This window comes from Lissotriton vulgaris, chromosome 5, assembly GCF_964263255.1.
Source record: "Lissotriton vulgaris chromosome 5, aLisVul1.2, whole genome shotgun sequence".
Classification (NCBI taxonomy): Eukaryota; Metazoa; Chordata; class Amphibia; order Caudata; family Salamandridae; genus Lissotriton; species Lissotriton vulgaris.
The window spans coordinates 1,925,363,372-1,925,381,178 of record NC_141693.1 but is presented as its reverse complement, the minus strand read 5'-3'; the positions used below and the strand labels follow the sequence as shown (position 1 = coordinate 1,925,381,178).

The following is a 17,807-nucleotide window of genomic DNA, read 5'->3' as shown; positions in this document are numbered from 1 at the left end:
CTTATGCAAAAAGGAAAAAAATGGGGAGAAATGGAAATATTTCTCCTTATTACGCCAGCCTCCGTGAGGCGCCAGGTGTTGACTTAAATCCATGTCTACAGAAATGCTGAGTTAAATAAAAAGAGTGAAAAGCTGATGCAAAAGATTTTTGTAGATCTGGGCCTCTGTTCTTGAACAAATACACATATTTGATGTTCGTCTCCTGAAGAAGGGCAGTAGTTGGGTACAGGAGAAAGATAACGAAGACCGCTCAAGTTAAAAGCACTTGACCACGAGCAAGAGATTTGATGTTAACCTATCATACATCGTTATAAATGGATGACTAATTGTCATTTGGAAGTCATTAAATCTTTATTTTGAATCTGGGTGGTACCTAAAAGGATTGTGCAGTCAGAGGGTGGCACAAGCCGGGGTCCTGGAGAATGCTTGTAGGATCTACACGAATGAGATGTAAGCTTTGCCACCAAAGATCAATCTCTAGTTTACAATTCAGTCATTGGCAATCAATCACAAGGCTCTATTTCTCAATCCAACCTTTTCCTCTCAAGCACTAAGCTCAGTTTCATACATCAACTTTTTCCAGCCCATCTAAAAGCTTGATTTCTCACTTGAAGTTTCCCGAGCCAATAAAACAAAGAGATTTATTATGTGAAACACTGGAAGCAAATCAAGAATCTATTTCTTAATAAGTATTTGTGGAGCTAATTGTTTTTCTTTATTTCTAAGTTCATGCTTTGTCAATCAATCATCATTTCTGTTTCTCACTTAAAGCTTTAACAGACAATCATCATTTCTGTTTCTCACTTCAAGCATTAAAAGCCATTCATCATTTCTGTTTCTCACTTCAAGCATTAAAAGCCAATCATCATTTCTGTTTCTCACTTAAAGCTTTAAAAGCCAATCATCATTTCTGTTTCTCACTTCAAGCATTAAAAGCCAATCATCATTTCTGTTTCTCACTTCAAGAATTAAAAGCCAATCATCATTTCTGTTTCTCACTTCAAGCATTAAAAGCCAATCATTATTTCTGTTTCTCACTTCAAGCATTAAAAGCCAATCATCATTTCTGTTTCTCACTTCAAGCATTAAAAGCCAATCATTTCTGTATCTCACTTACAGCTTTGGCAGCCAATCATCATTTCTGTTTCTCACTTAAAGCTTTGGCAGCCAATCATTTCTGTATCTCACTTAAAGCTTTACAGCCAACTATGAAGCTCCATTTCACACGTTAAGCTTTGACTGGCATCCGTGAAGCTCCGTTTCTCGCATAAAGCATTTCCATGTCTACTTGTTTTTTTTAATTCAAGATGCTCTTTTTCTGAATTGTAGTTTTGCAGCCAAGTGACAAAACCTCATGTAACAGTTTTTTCTCTTTCCAGGAGCAAACACCCCTCTTTCTTGCTGCGCGGGAGGGAAGCTACGAGACCACCAAGGTCCTTCTGGAGCACATGGCTAACCGCGACATACCGGATCACATGGGCCGCCTGCCACGAGATGTGGCTCGTGACCGCATGCATCAAGACATCATCTGCTTGCTGGATGACTACAGCGCTGCCATGCTGAGCCAGGGCGGTTCTGCTCCTGTCACCTCTCCCGCTTCTAGCTGCTACCAGGCCCGCAACCAACTCCGAAAGAATCGTAAGCCATCAGCCAAAAGTCCCACTGGCATTGAGAGTGAGTCTCCCCACCCCGAAGCTGTTCCACTACCACGAAAAGTGCCTCCACCACAGATCGACCTCAACAACCCCTACTACGCGCACCCAGCTCCACTGAGAAGCCCAGTCCTGCATGCGCCCTCGTTCTGTGGACTCCATCCCCTCGACACTCACTACTGCCACCCTGGCCACCCAGCACAAGGGTTCATCAGCTTTGGGATGCCATGTGACCAGATGATGTCCGATGCCTGCCAGCAGTTCCTGGGCAGCAGAAGCAGCTCCTTTTCTGGCAGCCACTGGGCCAACCGGCCATGTGAGTGGGTGGCACTGGGCCAGCATAGGACGCGGGAGGCTACAGTTCCTCAGGGCTGTAGCCACCAGAGTGGACACTGCTACGGAGCTGCAGTGACTCCCACCCAGGGCAGCGGCTCTCACTGCTCTATGCCCAATGTAGCCTATGCGGGTGCCCTGCCGCAGCAGCCAATTCACCACCTCGCCTGCCAACCACTGCATGAAGCCCCACAGCAGCCTCCAAGCATGCCACCAGTTTCCGAAGCTGCCTTCCCGCTGGCCAATCCCACCCAAGTTCAGAAATTAAATCTGGGCAGTCGCAAGCCATCCTTTGAAACTTCAAGAATACCCGGAGATACCAGCACGGGATGTAGCCGCCATCAGCCACAAGAGAAAGGAGCAACCGGTGGGAGCCAGAGCCATCTCAAGGAGGGCAGCCTCTATTTGACTCCCCCATCGCAGCATGGGTACCCCTCCCCACCAGGTGCTGACCCCACCCCACCCTGCCGCTCTCACCACCCCTTTTTGACTCCCTCACCAGAGTCACGTGACCAGTGGTCCAGCTCCTCACCTCAATCAAACAAATCTGATTGGTCAGAAGGTGTACCCAGTCCACTATCATTGACTGACGTGAAGTGAGGGGCAGGGCACAGACTTCTTCCTCCTGCGAATATACCTGGAGTGTAAAGACCTTGAAAGCTGGAGGAGACCATTGTATTCAGAGGAGAAGGTTCTATTGGCACCATATATTTGGGGGGGACAGTGCAGTCCAGAAGCTCTTCTCACTGGACACCCCTTCTCCTGACGATATTTAGAAGAACTTGTTGTGATCTTCTTGGTCCTTAAATGCTTACCAGCAAATTCAAATAAAGTTAACGTTTGTGTAGGGGTGTATTATGAGAGACGTTGAACATGGCAGTATGTCCTGCACTGGAAGGCGAGAAAAAGAAAGATGGCGCTAGTCAGTTACAGGAAGGTCTGGACTCAGGCACGAGATCCAAAATAAATGATTTAACAAATGAGGAAGGAAACTAGGAGTAAGCCAACAAAAGATGCACAGAGAAGGGAACTATTGAAGGTGGAAGCATGGCAAGAAAGAATAAGGAGAAACAGGAATAAGACCAGACACTGTAAGGTCAACAAATAGGAAGGAGAACCAAGATTAAGTCTGATGAGTTGGAGAGAAAGTCAACCAATGGAGAGTGAGAACCAGGAATTAAACCAAAGAGGGGTGTAAAAGTCAACAAATAGGGAAATAGAACAGGAAATAAAAACGTAGATTTTCGTTGAAATATAACAAGTTTGTAAAGAGAACAAAAAAATAGTCTAAGAGGAAAGGAAATAATAAAAAACAGAACGATTAAAATGAATGTGGCATAAAAAGCAACCGAAAAACATGAAGAGAACTAGGAAAATGAGAGAGAATAAGAGAGAACAAAGAGGAAACCAGGATTCATACCAACACTAGGGCAACGTAGACAAGCTAAAATCAGCGAAGAAGAAAGAGTAAGAAACAGTTGTGGCTGGAGTGGAGCTGGGCTCAAGCAGCAGAGACAGGAATAGGAGAGAAGAAGCAGAACCGGGAATAAGACAAACAAGGAGGGCACAGCTTGGACATGAGCAGTGAAAAAAGGTTTAAAAACAAATAATGATGGGCAGAATTAAGATACTAGTGGGAGAACAACACAAGGAGAAACCGACCTACTACAAAATTATCAAAAATAGGAATAAAACCGAGAAGCTGGCAAGAGTCACAACAAAATCTGTAGAAAAAGAAATGTGACTCAACGCGAGAGGGCAGGAGCTTGGAACAGCATAAGCCAGAGAACCAAAAATTAGAACAAAGGGATAAATAGAGCCAAGAAGGGTACCTAGATTATAGGAGTAATATCAGCAGGGGCTTGGAAAGGACAATGAATTAAAAACAATAGAGGAAGGATTTGGGGCAATATTTTTTCCATGAGAAACGAGAAATAAACCTAGAAACAAAAACATAGGTATGGGCAGCAGAGAAATAGCCCGACTCTAAAAGCGAGGAAGAAAATCAGGACAAAAGCCAGCAAGGGCACCATGGGGCATAGAAAATGGGGAAAACTGGGCAACAGATAGATACTCAACTAGAAAATGCAGGCCAGTGCCGGTGCCTCTGTGTCCATCAGGCGATGGCCCCATCATATAGCACTCGTTAGCCAGCAGTCTCGAATGTTTGCACTCTGAGGAAGAAGCCGCGATTCCATGTGAAAATCTAGACTGACAAAACATTGTTTGCAAACACAAAGGGGCTTATTTACAAGGCCTGTGCGCCACTTTTGCGTCATTTTTCCATGTTAAAAATGACGCAAAAGTGGCGCAAGGGGCTTGTAAATCTGCCCCAAAGACTCTAAAATGTAGACTGTGGGAGTTGGGTCACCAGAGGGAGTTACCTGGTCAAGGCCAAGGCATGCAATGAGAGATGGGTTTAATTGGAGTGGATTGAGAACACCGGTGAAAAACTGGGAAGATAAAGAGGAACAAGGCTGAGAGATGAAGGAATCAAGATAAAAGAGCTGAACAAACATCAGGAACTAGACTGAGAGAGATGGAATGCAAAAAGGAATGAGACTGGTAGATGGAGGGCGAGAGACACCACAATGCAAGGGAGTCAGGAATAAATGCAACTTGAACTAATAGGAATCTACATCATAGCAAACGCTGTCTTTGGAATCGGTGCACTCTGGACGTAGTCTCAGGAGTATCTACGTATGGATCTGATCTCAGGAGTATCTCTACACGCGATGCTGCCTCCGGAGTATATGTACTTGCTGGATACTTTTGCAGGGGTTTCTGTGTATCATATGCGGAATATCTTGCATGATGACCAAGATATCTGGAGTAGTTGTGTGTGCCAGACGTTATCTCAGGAGTATCTGTGCACGCTGAAAAAGAGTGTCGATGTGTCGGCCGGACATTGTCTCAGGAGTAACTGTGAATGCTGGGAAAGCATCTTGGTGCACAGACCGTGAATGAGATGACATCCGGTGCATTCCTCTTCCGCCTCAGCTTGCATCGGTGATATTGATACCTAGACCAGTGTGTATATGAAATTATATTATCTTTGCATTTACGACTTGTGTGTAGAGTTTGTTTGTTTTGAGTTTCCCTGTCAATCATGCAGGCTGTGTTGCAAGAGAACATGCCCTGAGGATCTCAGTGACACGTGAGGGCTCTAGCACACCCCTTTGGTGTTCTGGGTGTACTTTCCTGCACATATTGGTGTGCCTTGCTTTTGATTTCAAGACTTTTTATTCCAGAGTCGTATTTATTCAAAGGTGTCATCCTGTAAGCTTCTGGATTAAAGAACATCGCTTAATAAATGTGCATGCTGCAAGCAACTCCAAGCATCAAATAACTCGACTGAGCTGTTGGGTCCCTGCACCACCCTGGGAGGATGGTCACACTTGTTCTTGGGAGCTGCAAAGAAGTATGCACTCCTAGAGCCACAACACCATCAGACTGGAAGCTAAGTGGAAAAGGGAAAACCTAATGCAGTTGGCCTTTTCCATCTATCCACCTAGGATCCAGAGCAACATCTATGTATGCGCTTAACAAACACCTGAATGATTGATTGATTGATTGATTGATTGGATGAGGACCGCCCCAACAATGCTTTTAGGAAAAAGTAGAAGATTGCCATCTTTAAAGCACACTGCACCACAGTGCATTGACAGTCCACAAACAAGATCCCACCCCTATAACGCAATGACTTTATGCACGACTATGACCCTGTTAGTGATCTGCTGCCTTTTGTCTGGGTTCACGCTATAGAAATACCACATGTGTACATACAGAAATCTTCAACTAAACATAATATTGTCCATTTATGTAGAGTACACCACACACTGCAAGGAAAACAAAGCAAGCATTCTTGCTAAAGAAAGTGAAACCATTCTTCCCAGAGAGTGACTTTAGAACTGCTGTCCAAACCCTCATACTTGCTCGCATGAGGGGGTAAAAATATCTGCCTCCATTGCCTCCCAGACTCTGCCCTGGTACCCCTTTAGGGCATCCTAAACACTGCAGCATGCATCATTCATAGCCAGAGAAATTAGGATCACCCTCAGGACACTATCGAACGGCATCCAAAAGAGTGCAAAAAAGTTTTTCAAAAAGAAAAAATGAACAATAAGACAATAAGCCTTCTGTCTCCATGCACCCTGAATATTGAACAATAAATCTGTCCTGTATTCATCAGGGCCGCCCCAGCGCTGGTCCAATTTAGGAAAGAGTTGAAGATGCACCTCTTTTTCGGAATACTACATCACAGTGCATTAGCAGTCCAAAAAACAGCCACTTCTCCTATTGCTCATTGACTTTATGCTTGTCTTTGACTTTGTACAGCGCTCAACTGCCTTTTTGGCTAGGGTCCTGCTATAGAACTGCCATATACATACATACATACATTCATACATACATACATACATACAAACCCCAGGCATAATTGAGGGTGACTGCGTGTGGTAGTAGAGTACCCTTGGCTTCGACCTGTTCAAGTGCCAGATTTGGAGTCAGGTGTTTATGATTATCATTACTAGACTCCTGAACCCCAGTGAAATAAACTCATGAGGGGTAAAGTTATGGTTTTAAAACATCACCGTGCAGCAAGTTAAAGTATCTAGGCAGCCTTAACTTCTTGCCCAATGCATGTGCACTCTTGGTTGTAGTACACTCTTCCAGACCTTTCATCTCACACAAGAGACTGCAGCAGCACCCCCAGCCACACCCCTCAGAAAGAATGGACCAAGCATAGATTTCACGCACGCCACCACAGGCGACATCTTGGGAAGCCAGGAAAAACCAAAGGGGATGATGGACGGAGCGTTGACAATACAAACACTCACCCCCAGTCAACTGATCTGGGTTTAATCCATCACCGTTCTTTAACTCACTCTGCCACCCCAGTTCAGACATAGCCATATGCAAATCATATTGAGAGGGAAGGGGTCCCAGCAAGGAAACATATATATTGACCACAATTAATTAGAGATAATACACATAGTGAGTCTACGATGTTTTAATCACAAAGTAGATAAAGCAGGGATATAGTATCCAACATTATTCATTTTATAAAGGTTGAACAGTGCCCCTGGGGAGTACGGGAGGAGTGATATGGTGAGGATAGTGAAGGTGGGGATAGTGACAGTAAAAGCAAGCAACAGTCTCAAATAATTATCAGTAAATTGTATTATAAGGACAATGATAAATCCAGATAGTCTGTTTAAACAAACACATGCCCCATGTATTGCATAATTGACATAGTCTCAGACGTGGGGCTGGGGTGTAATGGAGGGTTGTCGACGTTTCAACCCACTGGATGGCAGGAATTGCTAGAAACCTTGCGGCGGGGTCTTCATCAGGACTGGTGGGGGGCTAGCAACCTATTGGTATTAACCTCATAGATGCTATTAAACATTCCTCCCCAGTGCTGCGCTGTCCATTGGAACTAGTGCTGAATGGACGTCCAATGGTCGTGCGCAGCACTGGGGAGGTAGTGCTGCCGTCGGCCAATGCACCGAGGCAGCACTTAAGGGGTTAAGAATTGAGTACAAAATTACTAACTCATGTATTACAAACCAAAAATGGATAATTGACATGGGCACACGGTCTGTGAAGAGCATACCTCAATTAATCGGTGCTCGTCTGTAGAGTGGATTCCACTGTCAATGAATCCTAAGAGGATCAAAAACAAATTGCAGTGTGTTGTCTAATGGGGGCTAAGATATATACCACGAGCTCAAAATGGCCAGTGTGTTAAATTAAAAGAACTTACATCTAGATGCGAGTGGCTGGAGCGGAAAAATGGCCTGGGAGTGCTGGGCAGGAATTCATCAACCGAAGTGTCTGAAGAAACAATAATAAGGGGCTAAGTAGGTCTTTTATTCTTAGGACTGAAAGCAGTATCCGAAATCAAAAAACAAAATCAAAAGATGACACCCTGATGGCTTACCCGGGAAAGGGGAATAAGTAGCGGTCGTTCCCAAATAGCAAGGCGCTGTATGTTCATTCCAGAGTCGCCCGCTGAAATAAAAGGAAGAGGAGCAAGGCGTAAGTTACTGGTGTGCTCATCGGGGGACGCTCGGCAGCGCGTGGTGAAAACAACGCCACGTAAGTCAAAGGGGCTTACCGGTAATGAAGACGCTACGGTGTATAGGTAAAACCGGCGTGATCCCAGCCAAATGAGTGCTGGCTACACAGCTTCCTGGTAATACTCCAGTAACTATGGGAATGGAGCCACGTGGTAAAGGGTTCCGTGTAGACATAGTGAAAAGACTATGTAAGGAACATGTCATCAGTAAATGTTCAAGTTATAAATCATCATTCGAACAAATTGAAGGTTTGGATGTATTATTGTTAGTGATGGTTATATTATATAAATTAATAAATAAAATAAAATCAGAATCACGAATGGGGATGCGGGTGTGTGATAATGTCAGGGATAGTGAGAGAATTCAAGGAACAGAGAAATCGTTGGGTAAAACAAATTCACTAGAGATGACATGGTGAGTGGGGTACCTGTCCGAGTTCGATACAGCCACGATATGTTTAAAAAAATAAAGTTAAATAAATTGTTCGATGAAAGCATGATGTGTCCATTGTAAAGAAGTGGGACATGTAATTACCACAACAATTAGCCAATTGTAGTTGGGAAAAAGAGCCACTGGGTAGATACATCGATTTCTTCCTCAAGCCTCTGGCTGAAGCCACACAAGCATATCTGAGAGACACTCTCCACACTATCAACATTATTGAGAATTTACCCTTTGACTCCCAACACCAATTACTTGCAACATGTGATGTAGTATCTCTCTACACCTGTATTCCCCAACAAGAAGCCCTGGCAGTCGTAACTAGATGCCTACAACAGAGACCGGCGCCCATGCAAGTACCAACTGAATTCATCATTGCCTTGCTGAGGATTGCGATGACCAAAAACTTCTTTATGTTTAAAAACCAATTCTTTCTTCAGACTCAAGGTGTAGCGATGGGGGCTCCCTTCGCTCCGGATGTAGCCATTCTCTATATGGCAGCCTTTGAGGGCACCACTGTTCTGTTCTGTGTGCACATAATCCATTCAGAGACCACATTCATCTCTGGATGAGGTACATCGACGACATCTTAATAATTTGGAATGGTGACCAAACTGACCTGACAACGTTTCACACATGGCTGAACGACCAGCTACCTCACTTTCAATTTACTATCCAGTCAGACAACCAAACCGTCGACTTTTTGGATATTACCATCTATGTTGACCAGGCCACTTGCTAACTACATTATTCCGTAAACCCTCAGAGAGGAATTCGCTATTGCAGTACAATAGCCATCACCCTCGAGCGCTGCGGGACAATCTGCCATTTGGACAGTTTTTGCACATACGCAGGAACTGCTCCGTCAAGGAGCACTATTTAGAACAATCTGATGACCTGTCCAAACGTCTCCAACAGCGAGGATATCCTAGGCGACTAGTCACCAAAGCACGGAAAAGAGCCTGGTTCTATCCCCGGGAACACCTCTTGGTTCCTAAAGATCCTGTCACCCATGAACAGGATCGTTTAGTCTGTGTCACCACTTTCTCTACTAAGAGCAACAAGATCAAGCGGATCATAAATCACCACTGGAAATTGATATCTGATGACATCCAGCAAGCATGCACTCCGTTGCATGCTTTCAAGAAAGCTAAAGCCGGCTGAAGACGGCTGTAATGCCAGAAACCGGTCCTGGGAAGCTTGATTCCGGTCCAGGGAAGACATGGCTTGGCAGTTCCGGCTGGACTGTTCCCATGAGGCACAGGGTCAGACTGATTTGCATATGGCCATGTCTGAACTCGGGTGGCAAAGTGAGCTAAAAAAAGGTGATGGATTAAACCCAGATCAGTTGACTGGGGGTGAGTGGTTGTATTGTCAACTCTCTGTCCATCATCCCCTTTGGGTTTTCTACCATCTTGGGAAGGTCATAGGCGACAGGTTGTCTGGCCACATAGAAGTGTTTTTATCTTACCTGGTTGAGGGATTATGACAGATCCTGACCATTGGAAGGCTTGGGCACCAAACAGGAGATGCTATAACTGTAAAACAAGTAACACAATCTTCAACAGGTCTATCAATCAGGGTGCACCTTTTGCACACGTTCTCTTCATCAGACTGGCTCACAGCACTGATCCTCCCCCATTAGCAGCCCTCGCTACATAGCGTCATAGGGGGGCCGGTAAAGCTGGGTCACCACTGACAGGACCAGATTCTAGGGTGTTTGAGGTTTTTGAATTTTAATGCCTACCAACACAACTTTGTAAAATCGAGAAATAAAAAAAAAAAAGGTTTCTGTTATGGAGAACTGTGGGTCAATACATAAAGCTAGTGCACATTATATTACTGGCAAATTATTGTCTTTGATAAGTCAGAAAGTAAGACGAGGCATCTGGAAAAGGAGGGTCAGGCACATTATTTGTAGTGAGTAGACACATCATTAAAGCAGGTCTACAAAGAGTTCAAGTTCATGGTCCTGTGGAAGAAGGTTTTTCTCTTCTGAGTTCAGTGGTTCCGGGCCAAGCTACAAACAGATGGTGAAGGAACCACTTCACCTACATGATGTGATGTTAAAAATCACCAAAGCATCCGCAGCAAGAAATTAAAGCAAAGGTTTCTTCAAAGCACTTTCTGAAGCGCTCACCAGGTGCTGACTGCATGGAAGGCTACTGAAATCTTGCCACTCAATGAGGGTCACATAGGTTTTAATGATACCTTTCATGGTATCACTGGGGTGGAGAGTTATATTACTAGCTGGAGCTAAAGACTAAGTCTGGGCGGTAAACTCCGCTCGCAGAGTTTGCAAAGATTTCCGCACTCCGCGGAGCTCACAGAGTTCCAAAAAACTCTGCTCCGCAGAGCTGGCAGAGTTTTTCCCTCGCTCCCGTTTGTCAACTTCAAGTTGGTGAGCGAGGAAAATTCACATTCCGGCAAGATTTTTCCTCATTTGCAATCGTCAACATCAAGTTGGTAAGCGTGGAAAATCAACCACCCGGTGAGATTTCTCAACGCAGGCGGTCAGATTTCTCATTGCGAGTGGTCGCATATGCTTGCGACCGCTTGCATTGAGAAACTGTCCACTCGCGTTGAGAAAGCTGCCACTCGAGTAAAAATCTACTAGAGCGGCAGACAGGAAGCAGCGTCCGCTTGCGCTGTGCATTGTGCTGTTCGCGATGACTGCACAGTGCAAACAAGCACCTGGCACTGAAAATCACTGCGAACAACATTTATCCAACGCACTACCCCGCTTGCGGAGCTCTGGGTAGCATGGCAGAGTTTTTTTTTGCACTTCGACGAGTTCTGCGTAACTCTGTGAACTCCACCCAGTCTTACTAAAGACGTTTAGGGCCTCATTTATGGGGATTTGACGTAGGGCAGCGCAGCAAATTATCTTGCTGCAATGCCCTACGTCAAAGTGAAAGGGCAAGGATGCACCGTATATATTTGTGCCTGTTTTGTTGGCAGGTTTGTTTTTGTGCAGGAAGCACACAAAGGAAAAAACGTTGTTACGCCTTACCTCAGGAGGCGTAAGATTTTGACTCTTACCCAGGTTCACATTGTCTTGTAAATCTGGGGTAGCCTCATCCTGGGCCGCCCAAACCAGTCATGCGCACTTTCCCCTTTTCCATGCAGCCTGCATGAAGATCATGCCCACCCCTACAGCTCTTGGCTGAGCGCTGTGTCATGGCGCTCCAGACCAATCACAGCGCTGCATTGCAGAGTTGTGATTGGCGTAGGGGAGGGAGCCTGGCTGCCTGCTTCCTGTTCCTGGAAGAGGACTCAGGAGAGCAGGAGCACAGAAGACGTGGGACCTGGCCTCAAGGTACGTTTAAAAAAATATATATCCTAAACCCCCGCCCAACTCCCACCGCGACCCCCGCAGCCCCCGTAACTCATCCCCCCACCCGCGAGCCATGCCAGTGGCGCCTAGGTGATACCCCGAAACCAGTCCCAGGTTGCTTTTTCCGCTGCAGGGAGGACTTGGCTTGCCAGTTTGGGCTGGACTGTTCTCATGGGGAGCAGAACATAAGACTGAATTGCATATGGGTGGGTTCAAACTGGGGGTGCGTAATGAGCAAAATAACAATGAATTGAACCCAGATCTTTGGGATTGGGATTGAATGTTCGCGTTGTTCAGCGTTCCGTACATCATTTGTTCTTTTTCTCCAATAAATTGTGAGCAGTACGGAAGCTGATGCTAGGGTTACCAATGATTATTTTTTTCCGCAATCGGGCTCGGATGTGAATTGTGGCGCTTTGGTTCGACACCATTTCTCGGGTTCCCCTCGACGTGCAATCCACTACCCTCGGCAGTATTTTTTTTTTTTTTTAGAGGTTTATATAGCGTGAACTAGACACAAGACATTGGGTATCAGAGCGCTTTACATGAGCACCAGTTTCGTTACAGATTTTTTTGTTAGGCAAGTGGAGATTAAGTGATTTGCCCAGAATCACAGGATGTTGTGCGTCGTTGCCGAGACTCGGACTCGGTTCCCCAGCTTCGAGGTCGACCGCTCTAGCTGTAAGGCTACATCCTCACCCCATCAATCGCGTTTCCCATTCTCCGAGTATCGTTTTGTGTCAAAGTCTTCGATCGGAAGATTCGTGGAGGGCCGTTGGGCCTACCCGCGTCGGACTCGCTAGCAGTCCATGGAACAAACTCCATTCAAATTCAGTCCCGGGTGTCTTGCTAAGTTTCCGCGCCTGACTTGCACACCACAACGAAAAAGACTGCGATGCGTGCCAATCATTTTGATCCAATATGACCTTCGTGACCGTCGGATTCAACGTCACGAAATGCACCAACAAAGCGGCATTGCACCAGACATTTTCGGGGAAGATTCCGACCAGGTAGAATTCCACACACAAGGAGCCGAAGAAGTAATGGAACACATCTCTGTATCCGAAGCTAACTCCGACATTGAAGAACAAGAGCAAGTGACACAGGGTCATCGTACTGTGAGTACAGACACCCCCCTGCCCCAACACTTGTCAAAGTAAAAGGCTCCGGTCCTTCCTCTGCCCTCGGGCCAAGGTCGGCACCGAGAAAACGGTTCGGACGCCCAGCCCTCTGGTCTTCTACTGAAACACAAATTAAAGTCTTTTGGCTCGGGTCAAGACTAAACTAGGGTGGCATGGTGAGCAAAAGAATGATGGATTTAACCCAGATCTCTCGACTGGGGGTGAATGTTTTGATTTGTTCTGCAGTACGTCCATCAATTGTGTGTCTTTTGCTTTCTCGCCCTAAGTGCGCCAGGTATGCCCAGACATGGGTCCTGGGCTCACTGTGCCACAGGAATCAAGCTATCCTGGCTGAAGAGAGGTAAAACCCTGAAACCGGTCCTAGGATGCTTGCTTCCGGTCCAGGGAGGACCTGGCGTGGCAGTTCGGGCTGGACTGTTCCCATGAGGCACAGGGTCTAGACTGATTTGCATATGGCCAGGTCTAAACTGGGGTGGCATGGTGAGCAAAAGAATTATGGATTTAATCCAGATCACTTGGCTGGGGGTGAATGTTTTGATTTGTTCTGCATTCCGTCCATCAATTGTGTGTCTTTTGCTTTCCCGAACCAAAACCTTCGGCATCGAAATCGTAGCACAATGTTGTGGCCATTCCCACACTACGGAAGAGTAAATTTTCGGAGCCGAAACTTTCGATGCCAAAAAGTACGGCGCTCAAAGGGAAAACAACTGTTCCATCCAAAGAGCCTTGTTTCAACGTTCCACTTGCAAACACTGATCCGAAACAAAAAGAACTGGTTATCCATCCAGATACTGAACATATTCATGCGAAAATGCCAGAGAAAAGTAAAATGGGCTTACAAGAGGACTACCACATTCCTTTGAAATGCAAGAATGTGGGTACTAACCCTTCTCCTCGTCCCAGTACACCTCCTTCATCCATTTACCCAAATTTGTTGATCACACCCACAAAAACCCCACAACCTCAATCACCTAATCCACAAGATGAAGGGGGTAGGGCTGAAGATAGGCCACAAGAGATTAATGACTCTTGGGAAGGCTATAAAACAGATCAGATCACAGACAAGGATCCGGATCTATACCCTTCCAAACCCTCAACATCTGATGACAACATAGGGTATATAGAGCTACTTAATAGGGCTGCTCGATACCATGGGGTGGAATTACACAAAGAGGCTCTTGAAGAGGATTTTCTATTTGAGACCTTAAGTTCCACTCAGAGATCAACACAGACACTACCTATGCTTAAGGGAATGATTAAACATACTGACAACATTTTTATAGACCCTGTGCGGACAAGAATTATCACGCCCAAAATTGAGAAAAAGTATAAGCCAGCACCTAATTATCCCACTTACATCAAGGGTTAATTTCCATTACACTCCCTTGTAGTGTTCAAGGCTCACAAAAGAGCAAACTCACAAACTACAGGGAGATGCCCCTCCTCCTGATAAGGAGTCGAAATTAATTGATGCAGCGGGCAAAAGAATAGCATTGCATGCAGCTAATCACGTCGAATTGCAAGTGCGCAAGTTCTCTTAGCTCACTATGACAGGGCTTATTATGATGAGCTAGAAAAGTAAATGCCATTTTTACCTGACAAGCACAAAACCAAAGCCAATGACCTAATTCAGGAGGGGAAATTCATTACCAATACTTCTATTAGGTGCGACTTAGACGCAGCAGACACAGCAGCTTACAGACACTCCCCCAAACATTCCTCCAAGATTACACACAATGTCACAAGAACATCTCAACCTTATCAAACAGAAAGTTCTCTCCCTGTTACAAAAAGGAGCTATAGAAGCAATTCCATTACAATATCAAGGGGCCAGTGTATACTCCCTGTACTTCTTAATTACCAATAAAGACTGCTCTCTCTATACTAGACCTCAGAGACCTCCATCTATACATCTAATCGGATCACTTTCATACAGTGACACTCCAACAAGTACCCCCGCTCCTTCAGCAAGGCGGCTGTCCACTTTGGATTTAAAGGACGCCTACTTCAACATTCCGATACACCCCGCTCAACGCAAATACCTGAGGTTTGTTGTAGCGGGACAACATTACCGATTCAAAGTACTCCCATTCGGGGTCACTACTGCTCCCAGGGTTTTCACCACATGCCTGGCAGTAGTCGCAGCTCATTTACGAAGACAACACGTTCACGTCTTCCCATACTTAGACAGCTGGCTCATAAAAGCCAACTCACAGGCATACTATCTACGACATACTCACACAACAGTGCAGCTGCTCCACGATCTTGGATTCACAGTAAATCTGTCCAAGTCCCATCTCTTTAACCCTTCAACACGCAAGCGATTTGGGAGCCACTCAAGATACACAAAAATGCTTTGGTCTATCCCAATCCGGCCAGAATCCGCAACATTCGAACTCTACTTTGCCAGTTCCAGCCTTAACACTCATTGCCAGCTCGAGTGTTCATGCAGTTACTAAGCATGATGGTGTCTTGCCTCCTAATAGTCCCCTACGCAAGACTTCAAATGCCTCCCCTTCATGAATGCTTAGCACGTCAGTGGAATCAGTCTCACGTCAGTTATCAGATCTAATGTTGTTAGACGGCCGCACTCATCGCTCTCTGCAGTGGTGGAATCCACAAAACTTTTTCAAAGGGCGGCCCTTCATCGACCTGATTCCAGAAACAGTGCTAACAGCAGACGCATCGCACACTGGTTGGGGAGCTCATTCCCAAACTCACAATTCAGGGCATGTGGAGCCTGCAGCAAAAGCAGCTTCACATAAATCACCTAGAGCTTCTAGCGATATTTCTAGCGCTCAAAGCCTTTCAAATTCACCTGGTAGGTAAAGCTGTCCTGATACACACAGACAACACGACAGCAATGTATTACATACAGAAACAGGGGGGGGCACACTCTCTCCAGCTGTCAAAACTAGCACAGACCAACTGGAGGCGGGCCATACATCACAAAATGTATCTCCCCGCAGAACACCTTCCAGGAGTAGACAATCAAATCACAGATCTGCACAGCAGACAAAGACAACAGATCCACGAGTGGGAACTTCACCCTCAAGTTCTCCTCCCTTTCTTTCAGATTTGGGGCTTCCCAGTCACAGATCTATTCACCACACACCAAAACATAAAATGCCCAAGCTTCGCCTCCAGGTATCCACACCCATTGTCCAGAGGCAATGCACTATGGATAAATTGGTCAGGGATATTTGCCTATGCTTTTCCGCCTCTCCCACTCATTCCACTCTTGGTTCGGAAGCTAATGCAGGCGTCCCTGTCACTAAGCCTAGTTGCTCACACATGGGCTTGTCAACCGTGGTTCACCACCCTCTTGGAGCTCTCAGTAGTCCCTCACCAAAAACTACATCTTACACCCAATCTCCAAGCCCAGAGCTGTGGAGAGATAAGACAGTCAGATCCCGGTCGTCTCAACCTTGCGATCTGGCACCTGAAGTCATAGAGTTTGGCTACCTTAATCTTCCGTCAGACTGCATGAACATTATCAAAGAGGCTAGACATCCTACTACAAGGGCTTGCTATGCAGCAGGGTGGAAGCGGTTTGTTATTTATTGTAATGACTATCAAATTAACCTGCTTGATGCTTCAGTTCAAAACATCATCTGCTAGTTACTGCATCTACGCGGTACAAAAGGGGGTGGTGATGGACGGAGCATCTGAATCAATCAAACACTCACACCCAGTCAAAAGATATGGGTTTAATCCATCACCGTTCTTTAGCCCACTCTGCCACCCCAGTTCAGACATGGCTATATGCAAATCAGTCTGACCCTGTGCCTCATGGGAACAGTCCAGCCCAAACTGCCAAGCCATGTCTTCCCTGGACCGGAAACAAGCTTCTGAGGACCGGTTTCTGGCATTCCAGCCGTCTTCAGCCCGGCTTGCTTGAATCCAGTGGCAAAGTGAGCAAGGGACTCACGTCTGAGCATACCCTGCCACACTTATGGCGGCCAAAAGCCTTACAAAAGGGGGTGGTGATGGACGGAGCATCTGAATCAAGCAAACACTCACACCCAGTCAAAAGATCTGGGTTTAATCCATCACCGTTCTTTAGCCCACTCTGCCACCCCAGTTCAGACATGGCTATATGCAAATCAGTCTGACCCTGTGCCTCATGGGAACAGTTCAGCCCGAACTGCCAAGCCATGTCTTCCCTGGACCGGAAACAAGCTTCTGAGGACCGGTTTCTGGCATTCCAGCCGTCTTCAGCCCGGCTTGCTTGAATCCAGTGGCAAAGTGAGCAAGGGACTCACGTCTGACCATACCCTGCCACACTTATGGCGGCCAAAAGCGGTACAAAAGGGGGTGGTGATGGACGGAGCATCTGAATCAATCAAACACTCACACCCAGTCAAAAGATCTGGGTTTAATCCATCACCGTTCTTTAGCCCACTCGGCCACCCCAGTTCAGACATGGCTATATGCAAATCAGTCTGACCCTGTGCCTCATGGGAACAGTCCAGCCCGAACTGCCAAGCAATGTCTTCCCTGGACCGGAAACAAGCTTCAGAGGACCGGTTTCTGGCATTCCAGCTGTCTTCAGCCCGGCTTGCTTGAATCCAGTGGCAAAGTGAGCAAGGGACTCTCGTCTGAGCATACCCTGCCACACTTATAGCGGCCAAAAGCGGTACAAAAGGAGGTGGTGATGGACGGAGCATCTGAATCAATCAAACACTCACACCCAGTCAAAAGATCTGGGTTTAATCCATCACCGTTCTTTAGCCCATTCTGCCACCCCAGTTCAGACATCGCTATATGCAAATCAGTCTGACCTTGTGCCTCATGGGAACAGTCCAGCCCGAACTGC

At 46.1% G+C, this 17,807-nt stretch overlaps 1 protein-coding gene across 1 annotated transcript in view; it reads left to right on the top strand.

Moving 5' to 3' along the window:
• Positions 1–5,049, top strand: part of NOTCH4 (notch receptor 4) — a 366,092-nt gene extending 361,043 nt beyond the window's left edge. The window contains exon 34 of the mRNA XM_086924525.1: positions 1,380–5,049. Within this exon, the coding sequence (XP_086780651.1) occupies positions 1,380–2,585 (1,206 nt within the window). The 3' untranslated portion in view covers positions 2,586–5,049. The remainder of the gene's footprint in view (positions 1–1,379) is intronic.
• Positions 5,050–17,807: the final 12,758 nt, after the last annotated feature.